Consider the following 24161-nt stretch of genomic DNA (forward strand, 5'->3'; position numbering starts at 1 on the left):
TCACATGCCTCAAAAAATTGCTGTTTCACATATGTAGAACCCTTTCTTTTCCTTTTTATCTTTTTTTAATCCACAAATCTCAAACTCTCAAACTCTCAAACTTTAGTAAATTGCTAAGGCAAAAGACAGGTCTGCAGATTGAACAGTGGTTTATTGGTGTGTCATCTTTTTAAAAGACATAAATTAATCTCAGAAAGTTATTAGCCTTTGTTTAGTTCTTATGAAATAATAAAGCCTGTTATTCTTGCCTTTAACGTCTGAGAGCCACCTTTGCAAATTATTCATTGAAGTGAAACTGAACTTTAATGTTATTCTAAATATGAAGTATATTCTCTTCCTAGTTCCAGTTACTTTAAGAGAAACTGCTTTGGTGACTACTAATCATTAGCAGTCTTTGAATTTTGTTACAGTGCTTTCAGATCTAAAATCTTTGCATCTGAGGTGTATTAGTGCAGGCTGCCAGATTATACTTCTGCCTGAAAAAAAAAAAAAGCTTTGGAATTTAAAAGATTTCTGAATATTTTGCTACATTATGAAAACTCTCTGGTCTTGGTAGCTACTTTTGAAGAAGGGACTATTTTATACCACTTTTATAATACTTTCAAACTTTAAAGCCAGTAATTTCTCTGCTGCCTGAGGCTAACACTGAAGTCGCTTTTAATGACCAATGGTGGATACAGATTTGACAAAGAATAAGTACAGTGTTTTTTGAAAGAACGTATCACTTCCATCTTTGCTCTCCATGACATTGTATGCCTGTACTTTACAATTCAGTGCAGCAAACAGTTTGCATGTTCTGTATTCTTATCATTCTTGGACAAAAGCAAGGTACAATTATTTTTCTTTAACATGCTAGTCAATTTTTTGAAATGTTTTGTCATCTCCTGCACTGGTACTATTTTTAGTGCAGATGACTTCTACATGTACTATGAGATGTAGAGAAACTTTCTAAAGCAAAACCAACTTGGCAAGCATATGTTATTAAACAGAGCAATTATTCTAGGCATTCCAGCTTTTAAAGACTAGCAAATAAATAAATCATAACTTGAGGTTTGCTTAACAAAACCTCCCCTCTCTCCAAGTGATGATTACCCTTCATCTGACCAATTAAACCACATGACTCAGTAGCAATAAATGGAATGAAAACATATGAATGCAATCTCTCTGTTTATAGGTGTCCTGGGAGAACATTATTAGATTTTGTTACTAGCTCTGAGAGCACACTAGTGCACTTGTTGCTGAGGTATCATTTAATTCATTTCTCCACCTCTTAAAATCTGCCTACCTTAAATTGTATTTGTTCACTCTGAAATCGATTGCTTTCATTTCATCTTTGTTTATTGGGTCTTGTTGTATATATGTTAGATCCTTTTGAATATGGTCCATGTCCTGTGAACATATGGTGCTTGAAATAATAGCTTCCTAGGGCTGGCTGGCCTCTTTGGACATTGCAAGGAATAACAAAATATTTCTTCACTGTTGATCTCTAGAGCTTTGTTGTCTAACAAAATTAATTTATCTTATAGCCCCTTCTGATGCCAGGAATTATCTCCATTTCATAGGAGAGGAACTGAGACACATACACACATTAAGTTCTGGAAGTTACACAAGAAAATTGCAAGCCTTAGATATTGAACCCTTATTATCTGAGTCAGTGCCTGTCCCCTGTTCTAACTTTTATTACTCACATAACTATCTAGTATTTTTCAGAATCCTCCTAACCTGCTTGCCTGTATCTCTGTAAGTTCTTGAGGCATATGTCATGCAAAAAACATATTTCCTAATAAATTAATTGCCTTCTATAAATCTTCTGTGTTGTGATGAAATAGACATAAAATAAAAAAAAAACCTTATCAAGCAAGATTAGCAAGATTAGAAGAAATACTGCTTCTAGCACTTGGAAATTTGTAAACTACTTCTACAGTGTCAGCCAATGCAGTGCCTACTACATACTAGAGGATAGAAACATCTAGAACATATATGGTGGGAAAGGTACATCTTTCCAGTTAACTTATGGGACTTTCCAGCAAATCTCTCGCTAAGTAGTGAACAATGCCAAGTGAGTTTGGCTGTGAAGCTCCGGAAGACCAGTAGGGATGCAGTTAGGCCCACCTCTACCTCCAGGATCACTGGCATAAGAAAAGTTTTTATATTGATCAGTTATTTTATTATTGTCTGCTGGTAATTATCTTGAACTTAGACATCAGTTTCATACAATGATTTTATTTCTTAAAAATGTAGATATACAAGACTCCTACTCTCTCTAAATATATGAACAGAGTATGAGCATTTATGAACATTTAAGATATCTCTAAGCTGTGATTGTTGTGTACATTTTGTTCAGCTCATGATAACTTAAGCTCATGATTGTAATTGTAGTTCATCTGAATGACAGGAAACTTGTAACCTGAGATCAATATTTTGGAAGCACTTAGGCACATATGGAAGGTAGTTTGGGTGTTTTATGCTTTGTGACATATTTTTAGTTCATTTTTACTGAATGAATGGAATTATCACAACCGAGTCCATTTGCATATGGCCTTCTTATTGGTTCTTCTGTAAGAGTTGGAGGCGTTTAACTATTATTTAACAGTTTATTTTAAATGTTAAAATAATTTTGCTATTATTAAAATCTATAAGCATTAAAATACAGATTGCTGATCATATATCTTTATTACGATGTTAGGAATAATTTAAAGCAGCTAATTTTTCAGATAGTATGCTCTATAGCCTGTTAAAAAGATTCTCAAGTGAAAGTGCAGATTATTAGTTGAAAAGCTACTATGTCAGGTCCATGGCTTGTAAATACGCATTAGTAGCTGGTGCAAAATTTATTAAAAGCAGTTGTTGTTTTTTTTTAATTTGGCCCACTAGGGATAAAGGGAGGGGGAAAAGAGAGAAACTAAAGAGATTTATACATTTATATCAGCCAGTGTTGAACTTGAATTAACATCACGTTCATTACGCTTAGCTAAATACTGCAATTTCAACCTCTTTCTAAAGGTAGCGTTGGCAAGTAGTTGAAGGAATAGTTATAATGTTTTATATTTTGGTGCCTTTAAGTATGTTCGCGAAAGTGCCTGAGAATTACTAAGGAGAATTGTTGTCAAAAAATAATTGTATTAATCAAATAAAATATTTGATGTTAAAACAAGTTGATGACTTAATTGCTGAAAACTTACATGTGAGCTATGTACAGGGCTTGCCCTTATGAAACCCCATACAGGGGCTGTATTCATTCATATTTAACACTTCAAAATTATTTTTCTCTTTGGAACTAAGATATATCAGTATTTGTATTTCAGCCATTTAGTTAAAAGTGACTGGATAGCTTTGCAGTTATTCAGTCCTTGCTGGGAGCAAAACTGCACCTGGGGCAGGATTCCCAGACAGATTATTTAAAAATGTCAGGGCTTTTCAAGTTATATTTTTAAATGTAATTTCTGAGTTGAATGTTCAGTGATGATTCATTGAAAGTTGTAATCATAATTTAAATTGAAACAAGTGTCAGGCTGGAATTGTTATAAATTACTTTTGTCAAAGCAGCCTATTTGTTGTTGTCTTTTGAATGGCCACTTCAGATTTTCAGATCTGGCAGTGGGCTCTAGTGAAGCAGAGGAAAGGGAGGAAATAGATTTTGTATATATTCTATGTATCACATATATACATTTTACATAGAAGGTTTTTAAAAATTAATTTTCATATTTAAAGATTCAAGGGTTTGGGGGGAGTTATTCTATATAGATGGTTTGATGCATTTATATTGTAAATATATATAGCTATTTGTTTGTGCCCTGTTGGTCCACTGATAGGTTTTAAAGTTCATAAGAACATTATTCAAAGTCTGTACATGATTAAAGAAGAATATAGGCCATACATAATGCATGATCTGGGCCTGGTTAGCCTGGAGAAGAGGTGACTGAAAGGGAATCTTATCAATGCATACAATATCTTAAGGACAAGTGTCAAGAAGATGAGACCAGACTCCTTCCAATGGTGCCCAGTGACAGAACAAGGAACAGTGGACACAAACTGAAACATGGGAAGTTCCATGTGAACACGAGGAGGAGCTTCCTTACTTTGAGTGTGACAGAGCACTGGAGCAGACTGCCTAGAGAGGCTGTGGAGTCTCCTTGCCTGGAGACATTCAAAACCCAGCTGTATGTGATCCTGCAACAGGCCCTAGGTGAGCCTGCTTTAGCAGAGAGGTTGGGTTACATGATTTCCAGAGGTCCCTTCCAACACAACCATTCTGTGATTCTGTAAATGAACATTTACCATGACTTTGTGTGGCGTGAGCAGTTCTACAAACAAAACTTAGATTTTCTGGATTCTTCTTTTAGTGTCAAAATTGATAATTGAACTGTTTGTATCAGTGACATAACATTAATAGCACACCCACACCGATAAGAATGTCTTGGTATAGAAAAGTACATTAAATATAGTCATTGTGCAAACTGCCATATCACAGATTGCAATAAATATAAGGCCACTACCACAAAAAAGCAGGATGGGGGGGTTCACTAGTAATTTGATGTTAATCTAACCATCTTGTGGAACATTTGTTCACAAAAATGAGCTATTCTAAAACTACACTCTTATAAAACTTAACAAAGAATCAAATCTCTGAACTAGCTCAGGTTCAAAACTGGTGTTCATATTCCCATTTCTGTTGGAATTACACAGCTAGTATTAAGAACTATGCTTTTTTTAACAAAGTTGAAATAGTTTGTTATTTAGATTCAAATTTCTTTATTTTTCCAGGAGAAACAGATTCAACATGTATTACTCCTCTTTAAGTCTGATGTTACTAGATGATGATTACCTTTGGACAATGATATAAAGACTTTCTAAAGAAAACTTCCAAAGACCTCTAAGAATTATTTTTAAGATTAAAAATTATAAATAAAAGAAATGCAAGCAAATGAAGGCCTTATTCAAGGACTGGTTTGATTTCCAGAACATGATATGTTTGAAAAAAACCCTTCCTAAGCATTTTAAAATGCAGACACCAGCTTCCCATCATCCATGGGTTTGCTAAGTCAACATAATCCCATGAAAGCAAAATTTATGCTGTAGAGACAATGAATGCTTTCTAAGTAAAATATATATAACTTCTGGAAGTTTGTAATAAATAATTTTAAAATAAAATATTATTATTTATAATAAATAATTTTAAAATAAAAATAATAATTTTTCTACTTTTTTTTTTTTTAAAATAGGACTGTGGTATGTGTTCACAGACACAAAGACTCTTAGAAGCAAACAGGGGGACTTGCATGAACAGTATGATCAGGAGTGTCCCTGTATGCCCCAGGTTTACAAAACCCAAACATTTTGAGAGTGAGGATACATCTCTTTCACTTAGCATACAGATATTATTCTGTACATACAGAATACATACATCCCCTGAAAATGTGTTTCTGTTTCCTGCCACCAGATTCAGGACTTTGGTGTTTATATCTGTCAAGCACACAGCAGGTGTAACTAAAATCAAAAGGACTACTCACAAATTGACACAAATGTTTTAGGAGAAATGCTAACTGAAAAGGGGATGTCTATTGATATTAGGGATATGGGACATGAGTTGTAAGCAGTTATGACCCCTCCTACTGCTTTGTGTGGTTGTGACTTGGTGGGGGCCATCAGGATGGATACATGCTGGCTGCCCTGGGGTCTTTGCTTCCAAAACAAACTGTGTGACCAGGGGACAGAACATGGGGCTGTTTCTAAGCTTTGCAGAAGAGGCACTTAAAGGAACTACAAGAGCTACAAGAAAGCAAGATATGAATTGCTTCTTACACTCATTTATTCTTGTTTTGTGGAATCATGTTTGTTTATTAAATCCCACATGAATGAACAAAGCTGGTAGCTTGATTTTCAATTAGGTGGGATCCGTAGTGACCTCTATCCCAAGGCTGTGAGTCATTATATTGCACACACTTGCTGACACTGCTCAGCATTTCTACACTTCACTTTCCACAGACACAACACTCCTCAAACTGCCAGGCAGGGCAAAACAATATGCTGCCTGAAGGACCTTATTCACTCAATACTGCTGCCCATGGAGCAGGTGGTGCTGGAGCCAGTGCTCTAATAATTCTTCGCAGGATGGTCAGAGGAATCCTAGGTAAGCAGATCCAAATCTGCTCGTGCCCAGGAAGGCTGTCTAAGGGAAAGACTTTGAGCTTTGCTTTTTACGTAAGTATACTACATTTTACACACTTGAAAGACATGAACATAGTGCCAAAAATACATGGTAGTATTTAATGAATAAGAAAGTATCAAGATAATTAGCAAGTTCTGCATACGCCAGTTAGGGAGGCAGCCAGTGTCTATGCTCTGTTATTTACACATTCCTCTGTTCCCATGCATTTTAAAGGAAACAGCGCATTTAAAGCTAAACGCTCTGTTCAACGTACACAGACAGCCGTTTTAAAACGTAATTATTTTAAGAAGGCGGCATTTTGAAGGGCTGCTCCATAAGCGGCGCGGCCGTGTCGGTGTGCTGTGCCCGGGGCTGCCGCGGGCGGTGCGGGTCGGAGCGGAGCGGGGCGGGCGGCGGCGGGGCGGGCAGGCTGCGCCCGCTCCGCGCTCGGGATCGCCACCAGTAGGTGGAGCTGCCACGTCAGGTGCTGCGGGCTCGTCACTGCGCCCCTGCATCCCCCTCCCCGGCCCCCCTCCGCAGAATTAGCTGGGTTTTTTTCATATATGTTGGGTACCATAGAGTGACTGAGAACAGGAAGCGGAGGCAGAAGCAGAGAGGATTCTGGAAAGGTCTCTGTGTTTTCCACCGAGAATACAGAAATTACGATCAATTAGTAAGGCTTTGTGGACGAAAATCCGGACTGTTTCAGGAGGAGACATATATTACATTATTTTTGGATGCTGGGCTTTGCAGTGATTTTTCATTCTCTTTCAATCAGGTAAGCTGGCAAAACATTTCATTTTACCCATAATCAATCATGGCAACATGATCTTTCCCACATTTTGGAATTGGATTTTCCCCTCTGGTTTCCTGTTAAGGTAGAGTCAAAGATGGAACGGGGAATTCAAAGCCATTTTGTACTGACTGATTGTGATGATGGTGTGATTTTTTTATTATTATTTTTTTATTTTAACCCTGTTAAATCTGATATCTGGTCTCTTACTCTTAATGTGATGTTGTAGCGTAGTAGTCTTCCTCACAAAATCAGATCATTTTATAATCAAGACAGACAACGTTAATTCCAAGCATTTTATAGAAGTGACCTTGTTTCCTAGGAAGAAAAATCTGGTGATATTCAGACTCAGGAAGAGAAGGTCTCATAAGATTCTGAGCGTCTCAGATTCTGATGATTCAGGGATGAAATCTACATTGTTGTTTACTGCTGGTTTTATAGGTATATGTGGTATTTGAAGAAATTCCTTTATTAGCTAAATTTTGTGAAAAATATATAAGAAAATATTTTATTTCTGTGCTATTTTTTGCATGGTTGTGTGTAGGAGAGAATGGATTCACCAACTGTTAATTAACCAGAGGTCCACACCAAATGTATAGTTCACATTTTGTCTGTAACATTACTGTCAAGCTTAATATATGCCTCTTAATAGGACTGTTTGAGGATATCAACACAAGAATTATTATATTTCTTCATTTCATTGTCCATTCATCTATTGTTTCATTCATTGTTATCATAATAATTAAAGCTGTCAGTTTTTAAAGGTAAAAGGAAAATATCGACTGACGATCACTTTGATACGTGAATTCTTTTTTTCACTAGTGGTTCTACAGACACACATAGACATTAGAGATACATGCGTTATGTTACTATTGATTTGGAAATTATTCCAAAAGAAAACAGTAGGAAAAAACCCCCCCATCAAACAAACAAACAAAAAAAGCCCCATACAGCAGAATAAGGAGCCCATAGTTTACAAATTACCACCTCAATCCATACATACAGAAAAAAGCAGGATTGGCTCTCAGGTGATATTCAGAGTAGCAAGCAAGGCCTGTACCTGAAGTACTGACATGAAAGAAAGAAGTTTTTAATTTATATTCTTAATGGTGCCTGGGGTATACTTGTTTAACTCCAAGATAAAGAATCAGTAGTAATGATGCTTGTTTTAGAAACATATCATGTTTCTGATTTCATAATTGACTTGTCAAGAAAACAGATTCAGAAGGGACTTTTTAACTCTAACAGTTTAATATTTAATATTTGCTCACTTGCCCATCTCCATTTTGATGTGGAAGGTTGTTAAAGAGAGGAATGTGAGCTGCTGCAGTAATGTGAAGCTTCATAGCACCTGTTAAACAGATATGTTGTTTATTTGGCCGTGATATTTACAGAAATTGTGCTTGTGTCGTCAGTTTACAATTTTTCCCTCAATGAGCAGACAGACGTCCCTATACTGATTTTCTGAGCTGTGCCAATTAAGCTCAGTATTTCAAAATTCTGTACAGGTAATACTGGATGTTAGCAAAGAAAGACAATTTCACATTTTCAATGAAGAACATGAAACAATTCCCCTGTACCCTCTAAGATTGTCAAAGTGGTAGTTTGGTCATTTCCCTTTATTATCAGGTAACCTTGGAGTGGGAAGTACCAGGGGAAAGAAGAGAGCATAAAAAGTAGGGTGTGTTTAATCAATATGCTGGTGACACCTTTTGTGCTTTCACCTCTTTTCTTCACAGATGGCATTAGATGACTTAACTTTTACCTTATGAAGATTAGGCATGGAGAGAAATTTATTTTCCCTCAAAAGAGCAATGATTTTTGAAGAAAAAAAGTATAGTGGGATGTAAGATGGAACCTTCTGACTGATGATATCCATTTCTTTCTGCTGCTCCCAATTCAGCCCAATATAATTTGTTGTGTGTATGCTATGTACTAATGGCATTACTGGGGTCCCACGACTTTTGATGAATCAGTGAATAGCAGATACTGAAAGAGATCTATGTACAAGGCAGGCAAGTTGTGACCTTGTTCTCTAAAGTACAAATCTTGGCCCCTTTTATCTATATGCTCTTCTTGCCATAAGGTGACAAAGGATAAGCATTGCTTGAACTGTGCTTCAGGTAAACCTCAGAAGAATAAATGCAAGTTTCTGGTATTTGGTACTTTATTTGTATATTTTCTGAATTCTGACAATGATAATTGAAAATAAGTTTCAGAAAGTTACATTTACTCTGTTCTTTATCACAAAATTCTATTTAGAAGTTAGAAATTTTACAAAATTCTAGTTAGCTTATTTTCCACTCAGTATAACTCCTTTGTTTTGTTTTTTGTTTTTGTTTTTTTTTTTTTATCTTACAACTGTTAATCAGTAATATAAAGTCTTGCCATTTGCAAGACATATTGTTTTTTTCATCCTCACTTGAATAAATAAATGGTTCAAAGCATTATAGTAAAATTGATGCCCTCTAGTTCAGGCTGCTCTCAGAATGCAAGTACACTCTCTGAGCTGTGGTGTCAATCAGTCCATCAAATCAACTTCCAACCACCATAAAAATCACCTGTTGGAAAAAGGTGTCCTCTTAACTGGAAACCTGATATTATTCATTACATCTATTCCTGATTAAAAGCTGTGAAGCACCTTGCAATGGCATGTCTAAGTTTGATATTGACCAGTAAGACTCCCATAGGACCTTGATACTGGAGCTAGCATCATACAACCTATTCATCTGCTTTCATCAAAATTTTATTTATGAGCAGCTGGAATCTCCAGTATTTTACTGTGACAGTGTTATTGCTTGACTTTCCTTGCCTTATGATGAGATAAAGCAGAGGGAATAGGGAAAAGAGGAGCTCAGGCAGGGACTATGATACTTGAAAATATAAAGTAGGTACAGCATATGCTCTTGAGTAACCATAATGTGTGTGTACTACCACTGTAATCCTAAACAGGAGTAAGCAAGTTAAATTCGAGGTCACAAAAGTATCCAGTTTCTCGTTTTTTCTTTATGCAACCACAAATTATTTCATCACAGTACAAGCAAACAAACACAACAAACCACCTAACAACAGCAAAAAACCTTGCCTAAGATCCAAGTCTCAAACCAAATGTACCAGAAAATTCACCTCAAAATGGTGATTTCAAATTGTTACTAAACTTGAATGTGGTCCCCAGTATTGGTAACATCTTCTTATGAAAAATTGCCATTCACTTACTCTATCAATTAAGACAGAATGTGTTTTACATTGAAAAATGCAACTAAAAAAGGTAATATTTAATTAAAGAGCTTATGAGCCTTTTTCACATGTAAAAGCTTAAGGAAAAGGTTATTTATGATGAGATTAATTATTTGTCTAGTTAATAATTTTTATTGCTATTGATCTTTTTTTAACTGAGTAGTTTTACTTAGCTAAGTGTAATCATGGAGCTACCGTATGCACAGGTCTCTTTTCCAAACTGGAATTGTTTTTTCCTGCTACTTCTTTGGGTCAACCTTCTGCATGTCATATACTCTTATCAAATAGTCACATTTTGAATATGCATATATTGAGTGTATAGTCCATATGCATGGGTCTGGCACATGCCAGATATATCAATTGCATACAGACTGTACCTGCTCAGCAAAGCTGCTGTTTCACAGGTGCTGAAGTTACTTTGTGTGTATAGATCACCTGAAGAGCATGTACAGCTGACTCCCTATCCATGAGATGCATCAGGCACATCCTCATATTTCTTTACAAGATTTCCTGAATGAAAGTAATGAGGCACACTGGTAAATCTGAGAGGATATCACAGATTCCAGTAAGGAAAATGGCTGGGATGAGCATCAGCACTACTGGTTCTGTGATCCCCCTTACCATACATACCTGTTATCACCACACACAAGATCATGGGATGAGTATACACTGTGAGCAATTTTCATTTATAGATTATTTATATTAGATGTTGCTTATTTAATTTTCAGACCCTCCTTTTCAGTGTCAGAGAGGATCAGTGTTCATGGTTTTTTAGCATAATTTATTTTAAGAACAATGTGAAGCAAGAAACTTCCTTTATCTGCTTAACCATAAAATATTATTATGAATGATTATATAGGATTCTAGGAAGTTACATGTTTGTATTCAAAATCACTACAGAAATGCAGATGAAGAAGTAAACGAGGAAATTAAATGTTCACAGGAAAAATAGGTCCTTTTATGCAGGGCAACATAGCACTATGGGGCCTGGCTACTGTATTAATTGAAGAAAAGTCTGTCACCATTTCTCATAAATTATGTCTTTTCACTGCCTGGTAGTCCTGGAATAGAAGCAGAAATTTTCTGAGTCCATCTAGCCTGAATTCAGGCCCACATGTCCCAATTTCTTGCCTGCCTAGGTTTGCATGTACTGAAAACTCTGTCCTTTCTTAGGCATTATTGTACTATTTTTTAATTTTTGGACACACTGAGGAATTCCAAATTTGTTTTGGTTAAAAATATAGCAACCTGACTTTCTTGGTTCAGTTTTAAATATGTCCAAACAAAATTTTCAGATGTTAAATGAATGTGCTTTCTTAACAAACAACCTTCATTGCCTTCTCAAAAGCCACAGAGGAAAACCGTGTAACTGTATGAAGACTCTAATACAAGAATATTTTTATCCCTTTTTATTAATATTTGAAATATATGTGGAAACCTGAATGTGAATTCGTTTGTGTCCCACCTGAAAACACAGGATTTTTTTTTCTCCGATGCAATTAACATGATACCAACTTGATTTTCTTGAGCACAGAAATTTCTCCACAGTTTTTACTATCAAGAAAATTTACTTTTGAATGTATATGTTCTTGTTCAGTGGTTAAATTGTAAGGATAAAACTGGCAGACTACAAAATTAGGACATTAAGCTATAGGAATGAAGAATCCCTATACATTTTAGAAAAGTTAACCTAACTCCACAGTGACACACAGGGATAGACAGATAGAAAATTATTCCTATTTTCAGCAGATATTTGAGTGTGTTTTCCATTGAAAAGCACTCTTATAGAAAAAGAATGCTCTAAATCGAAGTCATGTGACAACTATTACATTACACAGAAGGCACTTTTAAATGATGAGTGAAGGTATACACCTAACTTACACTCTTGCACCTTATCAAGGAGCAAAATAAATTCCCCTCATCACAAACAGCTTTGAATATTTTTTAAAAGTTTTCTTTAAGTTTATTCTTACTTAATAGCCCAATAATCTTCAAAACTTCTTTATGAAAGTTGAAAGCAAAAGTACTAGGCCTTACAGTTAGTAAAGCAATCATTAAAGTTATTTTTATGTCTAAGTGGTGTAAACTTGATGACAGAAATAAGCAGGCAATTTCAAAAGGGCCCAAGAGTCCAAGGTCAGATTGAACTGAAGGAGGGCAATCCTAATGTTTACTGTCAATTAAATGAAATGTCTAAAGAAAAGCCTGTCACTAATATTTAAAGCCAAAATGCTTGCATGAAGAAATCTGACCTGAGACAGAAGTTCTGACCAAAATCAATATAACTAAAATTCAACATGTATTATGAAGGAATTTCTTACCTACTGAGTGAAGCTGTAACTGAGCATTAAAGGAGTCTTCCTGAAAGGATTTTGCTAACACCAGTTTAAGTTACTTCCATGTATTTCCTACATATCAATTTGCTTTAGTTAATATCATAATAGGTGGACTACAAGAATTCTAGTAGCTGCTACAGCACTAGCTATCATTCCATAGCATATATAATTTAAAGCTATAGGCCTTTAATTAGTTCAATACTTTGTTAATATACTAAAATTTTAACGTTTTAAGAGATAACTTTTAAAGAGGTGGTAGAAGTTTTAACTTATAGCATTTGCACCTTTAGAATTATTACATGCAGGTAGAGACTAGATCTAAGTCACACTTCCATACTCCATTTGGAAAACATTCCAGAATTAAGGTTTGATTATGTTTTATTAGACAGTTCCATGACACCTGAATAAATGCTTTGGAGAAATCCATGCACGTCTTTCATATGCTGTGTTAAACCTTGGGTATAAAGCATTCTATGTTCCTGTTGACTTTATGTGCATTTTCTTCCTTGTGTAGTAATGATCACATTCAGCCAAGGACTCTGTGTAAGCCTCTCAAACAGAAGTTCCAATTTTTCTGCTCTGGTTTCCTAGACAACTGTCAAATTCCAAATACAGTCCATTAATCTTGTGTTATATGAAGTTTATTCTTTCATATTTTGTATTGACTAGTTTCTGTGGCATAGTAAGACTAGGAAAGTAAGTGTTTCAGCTTCATAGTTCTTAATGATTTAATTAATTTTCAAAGTCTATTTTCTTTTTTCATAAATTCATAAACAATGTTTTCTGTTGCAAATGCATTTTTTGTAAGTTTCCCTATAAAAATTTAGAAAAGTACTACTTTAAAAACAGAGATTTCGATTTCTTTTATACAGAAAAATCAATATTGTGATGTATTTAGATATTGCTCATTGATGTTTTATTGTAGCTTCTTTAACACCTTTCCTGTGGATACTGTTGTATGTACCAGTGTTTCACTTGTCAGCACATTTAAATTTTGAACACACAAAGTATTAGGAATTAGTTGAATTTGGACAATTCATTTTGTGGAAAACTCTGTTTTCCTGTTAATCGTGTTAATCTAGAAGTAGAATCTTGTTAATCTAGAACTAAACTTTCATAATTGCTTAACACCAAATATCCATACAGCTGCCCACAATTTCTGTTCATTGCATTTGCCTCTAACATGAGATTTCACTTAGGTGGCACCACCACTGGCATAACGTCCAATAATGGTCTTTACAAGAAAATCTCATTTTGAATAACTCCATTTCTTTCTTTTCCAGTTTATTGTTACATTGAAAGGGAGCTAAAGAGCATGAGGATATAGTTTGAAACATTCTTTAAAGCAATATCATGTCTCAGAATTTGAAACATGAATCGGTTTTAGATTAAATGCTCATGTCATGTATGCAGAAGACTTCGGGAAGGAGCCCCATGTGAAAGAATCTATGTAATCTGTCCATCAGGAATCACCTCTGACTAGGCCTGACATTTTACCTAAGATTCATTCTTGGGAGATGAAATAAGATAAGCAACTCTAAATAAAAATATTTAGGTCAACAAATTATCGGCCAAAATGATTTTCTATCATCACTTTCAGCTACAGTAAAACTGTGTAATCTGGACCCATCTATGAAAATTTCTGGTATTGGAGTGAGAACCAAAGATATTAGATCAAGGAAAAAACCCTAGAGGTTTAGGTTTTGTGTATTTTAATTTGCTGGGGGGGGTGGGGTGGGATTTGTTTGTTTGTTTTTTGGGTAGGTCTTCTTTGTTTATTTGTTTGTTTGATTTCTTCTTGTTGTTGTTTTTTAGTGTATTGCAAATTATACAGAAAAATACGTTAAAAAGTATATGAGATGAGATATTGGCTGAAATCCTGAAATGAAATTACACTGACATAGCCTAGGTCTACTATAAATTCAGGACAAAGGACACACAATTCAGCCAACCTGCTTCCTTCAAGTTATGCTGTAACTACCACTTATACTACCATGATGCACAGAGGTAGAGAAAAGGTTTGGGTTACATGTGAAAAAGAGTTCTCTGCCTTGTGCGTTAATTCAAAACACAGATTTGTTGAAATTATCTGCTCTTCTAGTGATATTAGTAATTCTCACATAAAAATGAATTCCTCAACATTTTGCAAACTAGCAGATACTTTACAACTGGAAAGAAGTAACACTTCCTTTTTTGGAAAATGAATGTCATATGAATGTTTAGTGTTACTGATTATTCTTTTATTAGGAATCTCTAGAATCCCTTTCCTATTCTTTTGCAGCTTGTGAGCAAAAGTCCTTAAACATTTTTGCTGTATCTGACAATGAGATCGAATTTCAGCCACAGTGCTGCTTGAGAGGCAGAATCCAGAGACACCCAATAGTCAAAGGGATGGGGAAGTCCCGTCTGTACCCCCAGGGAAAGCTGCATTCAGTGTAAAATATGCATTGGTGGATAAGTATCAATGGTGGCAGAGTCATGATTCCCTGAGGTCAGTACTGGAGACACAGCTTTCAGATGTCTTCAGTGGAGCCTCTCCAGTAGTGACTCACCACAGCAAAATGTGCTGAATCAGTGCTTAACTCAAAATGACCAAGGCATTGAAAGAATTTGCTCTTAGCCATCATTGGAATGAGTTTATGTTACAATATTAAACAATGAAAGCTCTAATTGTTACCACTTATTGTATATTTGGGAAAAATTCTAGATTGATAGGAAATAGTACTAGGCAAATTCAAGGTTAGTTTTTGAAACATATTCTCTGTACTTGAAGTACTTGGAGATCCTCTGTCTTTAAGAGTAAGAGAAACAGTGGTCTAAAAGAAAGCTTTCACTTTTTGTTTTCCCACCTTTTGTGTTCTCTCTGACCTGATCTGTGTCTACTCAGATTTTCTTTATTTTATCTACAGAGTTTCTACAGTGGCTGTTCATTCTCACTGTATTTGGAGAAAAGTGTTATTAAGAGCTGCTTTGGCAAGAGCAGAGACCTAAAAGAGAGGGATGTCTTCTTTTCTTCTCTAGGAGTAAAAGCAAAGTAACAACATAAAATAGTAAAAAAAAAAAAAAAAAAAAGGCCAGAAATATATCTAGATGAGATATCCAAAAGAGAGAAAATGTCTCAAAGACAGCTCATCTGAATCTCAGTGGCTGAAGACTATGTGTAAGATGTAAGTAGACTATTTAAATTTAATGAACTGGATACCCAGATTATTAAAGACTGAGGAAGACATGGCCAACCTTTGGCCAGCTCTTGTAATGATGCAAGTAATTTATACTGAAGTAATTTATACTGAAGAACCTGAAGATACTGAGTTTTTCTGATATTATATTACTTGGCAGAGAAAAAAAAAAATGTTGCCCAAAGAAAAGCATTTGTACCAACAATCTCCATGAGAGATAACTTGAAGAAGTATCCATATGTTCATGCAAATATAGAGTTAATTATCTTCCATGCCTGCTAAAGGATAGTAAATCCATTGGGGGTAATGATACACTGTTCAGTTCCCCAAATGACAGGTGAGAACACTCCTGTTAGTTTGGCAACTACCATCTACCATGTCTTACCCCATGTCTGTCAAAGACTGTACTAGTGATGCGGTAATTCCAATAAGACCTATTTTTCTATTTTAGTGAAAGCACGCAGGTAAAAGATGAGCTGGAGTCCTTGAAATGCACACTTAAAAGTATTCTTAAATTTACTTTTGTTCTGTATTAGGTTTAGTGAAATAACTAATTTTCAATCCTGTTTTTCTTACTTCTTGGTGCTCTTAGGTTGGAAAAATATGTCTGTGTGAATATGTAAACTTCCCCTTGCCTACTGCAATTAATTTTTGAGAAGCTTTGGACAAAGGAACAAAGAATGAAAGAGTCCTGAAAGAACTGCAGTCTTGAAGCTTCAGGTCCCAAGGAGAAGCCTTCCTTGCCAATTCATTTTCTGCTAGAAATGCAGCCTTTTTCTTTTCACATTAGCAAAAGATGCAGAGGTTAAATTCTGAGATTTGGCATTTCTTAGAAAAATAAAGGTAAGACTGTCTTTTCTTCTCAGCCAGAAATCATGTTTCACTGCAAAAGATGGCTAGTTGATATTCTGCTACATATCTTCACTAAAATACCAGTGGAAAAATGAAATTAACACCTTTATGAGGTCTAGCAGTAGAAATTTGTGTTATGTATATTGTAGCTATTTTTCTTTAGAATGTAAGGATCTCTAATGTTGGAAAGTATTTGCAAAATGTTGATTAGAGTACCATATTCCAATTAGACTGACAGACTAAGAAAGAGACTCTTCCTCTTCCTCGTAAATTGCATAAGGTTTTCATTTGTCCTTCAGGTTTCTCCAATATATCAAGTATTTACACATGATCTCTTTTCACACATTCTCAGAGGCAACTCATGGTGTTGAAAAAAATACAAGGCAGGCTTACATTTAAAGAATTCCTAGAGGTTTTGGTCAATTTTATCTGTAAGATAAATGGGTCAGATAACTTATTTTGGGAGTTCTGCAGCTTGCAGGTAGGTGTCTGAGGAATTCAGGTTTATCCCTTTATATATTCTATCAGTTTTTGATTACTAAGAACTAAGATAAGAAATAGGAACAAATAATTGGAGAGCAAATGTTGGAGAGAGGTTGAAGGAAGGAAAGCGGTGACTGGAATGATAATGGGCACAAACAGACAAATAAGAAGTGAAGGAAAGGCTATCCATAGCAATGTCTGGCGAGAGGAAGTAGTGTCCAACAATATTTTCCCAAGAAGAGGCCTCTGGATGTTTCATGCAGGTCTGAAATTTCTTCCAGTCTGTAATCTAATCTGTTTTGAGTGTTTTCCCATCTGCCTAGTCCTTCACCAATCAGACTGAACCTCATGAAATATATTCTGCACAGATTTCCAAAGTCTTGAAGTGTTGTCTTTTGCTGAGGTTGGGGTTCTTAAGATTTAGTTAAGTACTTTCCTACCTAATTTCAAGTAATTATTGAGAATGTGAAATAAAATTGCATGTAGCACCCCTGAAGCACCTGAAGCTTTTACTACATTTACTATTCTTTGGCCAGGTTTCAGCCAATGTGAACTACCAGTTCACATTCAGCCACTTATTTTAAATCACCCCGTTCTAAATCATTTTAAAACAAGCTTTTATTGAGGAATATTATTTCTGTGACATACCCTTATTAGCTGATTTCATATTCTCATAACAAGTATTTTTTTCTTTTGGGATTTATTAATTTTATTAATAAACACCTAGTGGTGATTTTCTTATTTTTATTTTGAATAGTTATGTAACACTAATGCCTATGGGCTACTGAGGCTGACTATACAAATGCAGACAAAAGTACAAAATATAAATACATTAATTGCTACAGATAAATTATAATCTCAGAAAAATGACACAATGGATTAATAGTAATTGTTGAATTTAATGGAAAAAAGGAAAATAAATCCTATTTCTTAGTTAGGGAAGACCTGTAAAAACAAATTGCCAAAGTTTAAATTACTAGATTACAGATTAAAGAGGCAGGTTCTGACCAGGTGCTAAGTTCTGGAGGCTGTTTTCACCTTTGAGGAAATCACTCTTTTCCTTGAAATACCTATTTTTCTGAAACCAACTTTCATGTATTTCTTGCCTTAGGACCCATGGATAATTTTAACTGAATGTCTCTTTAGATATCTCAAGGAAATCTGCATTGCATTGCATTTACCACTGTGAACTACAGCAGTGACATTTTGAGTCTCTTTTGATCTTTTTGTAATTCTGTTTTTTACTAGACAATTTTAAAGCAATAAAAAATAGAGTATATATGCCAGGATAAATGGTAAACAATGGCAAATGTCAATTATGAAAAGATAATGATCTGTAAATGAAAAAAAATATTTCAGACAACATTTTGCTTCATGAAATTAATCTCTGTGCACAAAAATCATGAGAAGTGTCAATACAAAGATTTAATTTTAGTTTTTCTTCACAAGTAACTAGCATTTACCTATCTTTTTTTTTTTCTAGAACAAATTGAAGGCAGTATTTCCTGATTTGGAATTTGATCAGAGCACAGTAACTTAAATGTAATTTATCTTCACTTCCAGAAAACCAACACCCAAATTTGGCAAAGCAACTTCCCAAACACTAAGAAAGGGAGCTAAAATGACTCATTTTTTCAGACTGTCCCAACATAAGCTCTCTCGTATCTCTTTCCTCCTCAGGACAGTAAGAGCTTGAGTTTAGGGGTTTTTCTGATGGCAGCACACAAGAGCTACATGTTTTATTTCTAAACTGCAGAAAGTAATCTCTAGCTGATGCTGAGGTGGTGCCACTAATTTCTGTCCATCCTACTGTGGGAGGCCCACCCTTTTGATTTGGACAAATAGCTTTACTTCCATTGAGACAGCTGGTCTCATTAACACTAGTGATTTAGAGGAAAGTTTTTAATCCAGGCTTTAACATCTGAGAGCTTGTTGCGGGGCTTGGCACAGGGAAAGATGCTGGTTCCAAATTACAGCTTCTCAAATAAAAGATTAGCATATGAAAATTAGGATAGCTGGTCATTTTACAGATTCCATTTGCTATCCTTGCACTTACTCCAACCCTAATCTACTGGTTCAGTTTTAATGGAATGAAAATCTCAGCAGTCAGCTTTTTCAATGTTTTAGCCGGCAGTACTCTAAAGGGAAAAAAACCCCAGCAAGGTTTGCTATTTCTCCACCTCGAAGACTTTGAAGAGGGTGTGTGCAGTTTCATGCAAAATGCAGATAACCTGTTAGATAACCTGAGGATTTCAGTAAACAATCATGGTATCTACCTGGTACTTACACTGGTACTTTCAGTTTTACCATTTGCCCTATTTAAGATATCATAAAAAATAGATACCTTCAGGCTACTTCTTCTGGCTTTTTCAGAGACACAGAAAAATTAATTTGACATTGTTAGCAAAGACATTTTACTTTCTGACTCATCTTCTGTAAATGATGAGAAGATTATTATATTAAAAATAAAATTTAACAAGTTACCTGTGGACATAATATAACTAGCTGAAATATGTAAAAAATTAAAAACATATTGATCCTGTTTATTGCTCAATCTTATTATTTAAAGGTAGGGACTAAAGGAAAACTGGGGAAGGACTTACAGAATTCAACGCTCAATTACAACTAAATTGCAAAAGCATGTCTTTAATAAATAGGAACTTCATTTTTCTAATGAAATATATTAAATTATAGAACATTACATATATGATATAGAGACCAGAATTGTATTTCAAATACTTGAAACTCTCTTTGCTGAGCAGTAGAAGGTACTGAGGGGCCTGGACTACATGCAGTTTTGAGACTCTTTATTTAAAAATTGTTTTTAATGACAGTTATTCTGAATTATTATATATACAGAATGCCTGAATTCTGCCTAATACCATTCGTATCCTGGCAGTTTAGTTACCAGATAACAAGCGATTTTAAAACCAGTGAAGGAAGAAGAAGGAAGCTATCACAAACAAATGAGCAGTTCATGATGCAAGGATTGCTAAGAGCTTGTTCAGGGCTCAGTACAGGCAGCAGCACAACTTCTGTTTCATTTTTCTATTAATTAATATATGTATAGCAACAGTAATCAGATACATTATTTCTGTGTTGTTCTGTTAAGCTTCGTAATCTAAATGAAAATGCTTGGGGCATATTTAGTATAGGAAAAACCTTCTTGTGTAATAGCAGCAGCAAAGAAAAGATATAATTGCATTAGACAGTAGTGGAGGCAGGTCTCAAGTAATGTTTCCAACTTGTCAGGAAAACTTTTTTTAGGGCATGTTTTTTTCCCTGAGAAATACAGTGAATCCCTAAGTCTACCAATACTTTCCTCAGTCAGTCATTGTCTCCTTTGTGGATTTCTAGCAAAGCAAATACATATCTTTTAAGTGAGGACAATGCATTTTGTTACAGCATTCATAGCTGTAACTGTTAATGGATGAAAAGCAGCCTAAACAAATGCACTGGACTATAAAGATGAGACAGACACACTGATGACTTGATTTGGATGCATCTTTTGAGACTAGTTTCATAGAAAAGGCACCTAGGGTGACAAGCTGAATCACAGACCTGTAAAATGAGGAATAAAGAAATGAATTATTCAGAAAGACCACAGCAAAACCTCAGACATCTTCTTAGTTCATTAATCCTGCATGAGCAAAAGTAGTAATCAAAGGACTGCATCCAGAAAATGAGTGTGCTTTTAATTCTAAAAAGAAGGGACAAGTTTGAGTTTAGGATCCTTGTAATTGGGAGTTACATTAATTTAAAAAAGGGATTAGCAAAGGCATCCATCTTGTACAAAGAAAAAATTAGTAGCAGAAATTTCAACATAGCAGCCTGTGATAAGGTTGCTTGCTGGAGACTCTGGCTGGGTTTATAATTTATTTTTCCTTTTATACTACGTCTGTATCTCCAGCCACTCCAAGGTCTCTGTCATTCTGCACATTACATTAACTCATAATTCTCCAGAACATTCCTTGAGAGAAATTTTCTTCTTCATGTCTACAGTACAGTATTTTGATTCCAGATTTATGGTCAAGTATCATGGTTCTGGTCTTGTATTATTTATCTGCTTGGTGCTATAGTCTACTGACTAAATTATTTCAGTGACCTCAGTGCTGATCATACACACTGATGCTGTGCTGTGAACCCAGTCCAGAGATAAAGACTTGAGGTGGCACAGTAACATGAGTCCTTACCATGTCATTGCGTCATTACCATCACTAGATTGGTAATTTGGATTTAAGAGTATGCTGTTTTATTTCTTTCCTCCAGTTTCTTACTCTAGGTTTTTCAAGCACTTTTTAACGTCCCCTTCTGCCTTCACATATCTTATTTCATAAATTCATTACTACACACAAAGTGCTACCACTTTGCGTGTCTGTGTGTGTGTGTATTTCTACAAACTGCCTCAGACAGGCAAGAAGGTTTAGGAGAAGGACTACTGAATGACTGCAAATGAGCAGAATATTGTGTCTCAAATTTAGATACGGCATCTCCAGGATCAGATGTTGCACATTCATGAAGTAATGTAGCAAAGGTTACATGGCTTCATGTAACAGAAAACATAATTAAAGCTCATTAGTTAAGCATTGAAACTCACTCTTAAAATTGGTTCTCATAATTAAATTTTTTATAACAGTATGCCATAAACTCTTGCAGAGTGGACACCGAATAAGGTTTTAATTTCTTCCCTGGTGGCAGCACTCTTTAACCATATCTGCCTTCATTTTGCCATTCTCTCCCTCTAGCTATTCAAATCTCTCAACTGTGCTGTACAGTACATCACTTTAAATAACTGATCCTGCTGCAGAAGGACTTGGAAGAGAGAAAAATAACAGTGCTTTTAGTTGATGCACTGCAGGACTTCATAAAGAGACCTGCTGTACACTAGAGAGTTCAATGCAGAGAGCAGGAAAAAGCAGCATCACCCACCACTGGGACTAAAGACATTCACAGGGAACCAGAGTCTTAGGTTTTGGATTAGTTTCAATCTGAAATAATACTACGACACTTGCCTCGCAAAAAATCAGAAGCAGCATCTTTTCCCACATAGCCTTGATTGTACATGCTGTTTCCTTTTACTTAAAAGGCCTGTGGTTTTGATTCACAGATAATGCTCAATAAACACAACCTGAGCTGCTCTGGTATCTAACATTAGCCTTCACCACAGTTAAGTGTCAGTAAGAAAGAATTATGCTTGTTCCTCCCATAATTCATTTGCTGTCATTTAAACAGCACCAGTCATGCAAAATCTTTTAGTTTAATGAAAGAATTGATGTTTGGAAATTTGTATTACTGATGCTTGAAAAAATATGGAAAGATAAAATCTATTAAGTAGTAGAATGTAGGTTTACAATTTTCAACAGTACCTCAGAGAATATGCATTTATACTTGCTGTTAAAAAAGAAGAAAGCTGTACTGTTAAAACACTTGTATCAGCAATTTGCTCTAACTGGGAGTGTCCAAGGAAAAAGCAGTATGTGTGGGCGGTAACAGTGTCTTTTTCTGGATCAGCAGGAAAAAAGCTGAAAAATAATTTATAAAATACCTAAATAAATTCTAAACAGTTGCTTTTAGCTGCCATTCAGCCTTGAAATGTGTTGCTTCTATTTCTGTTTAAGCCTGGAAAGAGTTTCTGACCAAATGTTTTGGTTTTTCCTATTGTACAATCTAGCTTGCCTAAATTATTTAATTTTCTTTTATAGGTTGTTCTTATGCAAGAAGCTAAAAGTAATTAAATTTGCAGGATGAAAACATGGCACAGGCACTGCTGGTACCACCTGGACCTGAAAGCTTCCGCTATTTTACTAGAGATTCTCTCGCAGCTATTGAAAAGCGTTCTGCAGAAGAAAAAGCTAAAAAGCCCAAGCAAGAACATACAGATGATGATGATGAAAATGGTCCAAAACCAAACAGTGACTTGGAGGCAGGAAAGACACTGCCATTTATTTATGGTGACATACCTCCAGGAATGGTATCTGAACCTTTGGAAGACCTGGACCCATATTATATCAATAAAAAAGTGAGTGAATTATGTTTTGAACAAAATAGAATATAACTTTATACACTAGAAAAGTTTAATCACAAAATGTGATAGTTAGAACCATCAATCTGCTAAATGTCCAGAATCATCTGTTTATTTAACAAAACTGACTTACGCTCTTCCATATTTTGACTGCTTCAATTCTGTGTTGAGTTACTTACTATTTACTTGACTGTAAGGAGGGTGTTTCTTCCTTGATCTTGCCTGAACTTGAGCACAGAATGAATTTTCTTGATTTCAATATAACAATAAGATTGGATATGAGAAAAGAGATGTTCCAAGCATGGTTTTGCAATGGAAATAGTTGTAGATAGAAAGGTAGCATCTACTCAAGTTAGTGAAATTGAGGACTGCAACCATATTCTTTGTTTCTGTACAGTATATAACATATGCAAACATACATATGAAACACATATATCTCTATATATGTAGCATATAGAGACTCTGTAAATGTTGGCTCCTTTGAAACTACGGCAAAGCAAACTATTGCTTGGGGTGCTTGGGTTTGTTATGATAGATGTCTGCTGCAGAGCTGTCAGTTAGAAGTCTCTGGCAGACCACGGAAAAGCTTATTTTTGAGGAAGGAATAGAAAAAAGACATTTTTGATGTTGTGAAGAGTTTTCATACTGAAAGACCAGAAATAGAAGCAATGTATCTAAGTTACATGTGTGGGGCTGTAAAACAGTGGAACCATTAGTAGCAAAGTTGTGCCCCATGAAGAATGCAGACTCGTATAAAAGGAGCATTTTCCCTTCCAATTTGCACAGTCATACACAGTCCTCCTTTTCACACGATCCCCAAGTCAGGGACTTGGAGATAGAAAAGGTAGTTTAAACAGATCCATTCAAGTAAAAAGTTTGACTTTTTTAAAGTCAGGATCTTCAGTAGAGTTGTATGGGTTTATGTCTTGTAGCAATGATGCATACAATTGGAAGCAGACTGGTGTTATTTGAGGTAAGAAAAAGACAAGAAAAAAACAAGTATATTTCCATAGCTGGGATTAGTTGTAGACTGTTTGAAAATCCTCCAGGGTCTGAAATTTTCCAACCTGGGAACAGGTAAAAGTATCTTAAGTCCTGCACTGATTAGTGA

The 24161-nt window shown here is 35.4% G+C and overlaps 1 protein-coding gene across 6 annotated transcripts in view; it reads left to right on the forward strand.

The window, feature by feature from the left end:
• Positions 1-6624: 6624 nt before the first annotated feature.
• Positions 6625-24161, forward strand: part of LOC136293353 (sodium channel protein type 2 subunit alpha-like) — a 70120-nt gene continuing 52583 nt past the window's right edge. For 4 of the 6 annotated variants that reach the window (XM_066190034.1, XM_066190035.1, XM_066190029.1 and 1 more), the window contains exons 1-4: positions 6625-6926; positions 15424-15681; positions 16286-16536; positions 22731-23047. In XM_066190034.1, the coding sequence (XP_066046131.1) occupies positions 22781-23047 (267 nt within the window). In that variant the 5' untranslated portion in view covers positions 6625-6926; positions 15424-15681; positions 16286-16536; positions 22731-22780. The remainder of the gene's footprint in view (positions 6927-15423; positions 15682-16285; positions 16537-22730; positions 23048-24161) is intronic. The other 2 variants (XM_066190030.1, XM_066190031.1) reach the window with 2 other exon arrangements.

Source organism: Chamaea fasciata, unplaced genomic scaffold, assembly GCF_029207755.1.
Source record: "Chamaea fasciata isolate MVZ Bird 193981 ecotype frontalis unplaced genomic scaffold, bChaFas1.0.hap1 SCAF_8, whole genome shotgun sequence".
NCBI classification, from domain to species: Eukaryota; Metazoa; Chordata; class Aves; order Passeriformes; family Sylviidae; genus Chamaea; species Chamaea fasciata.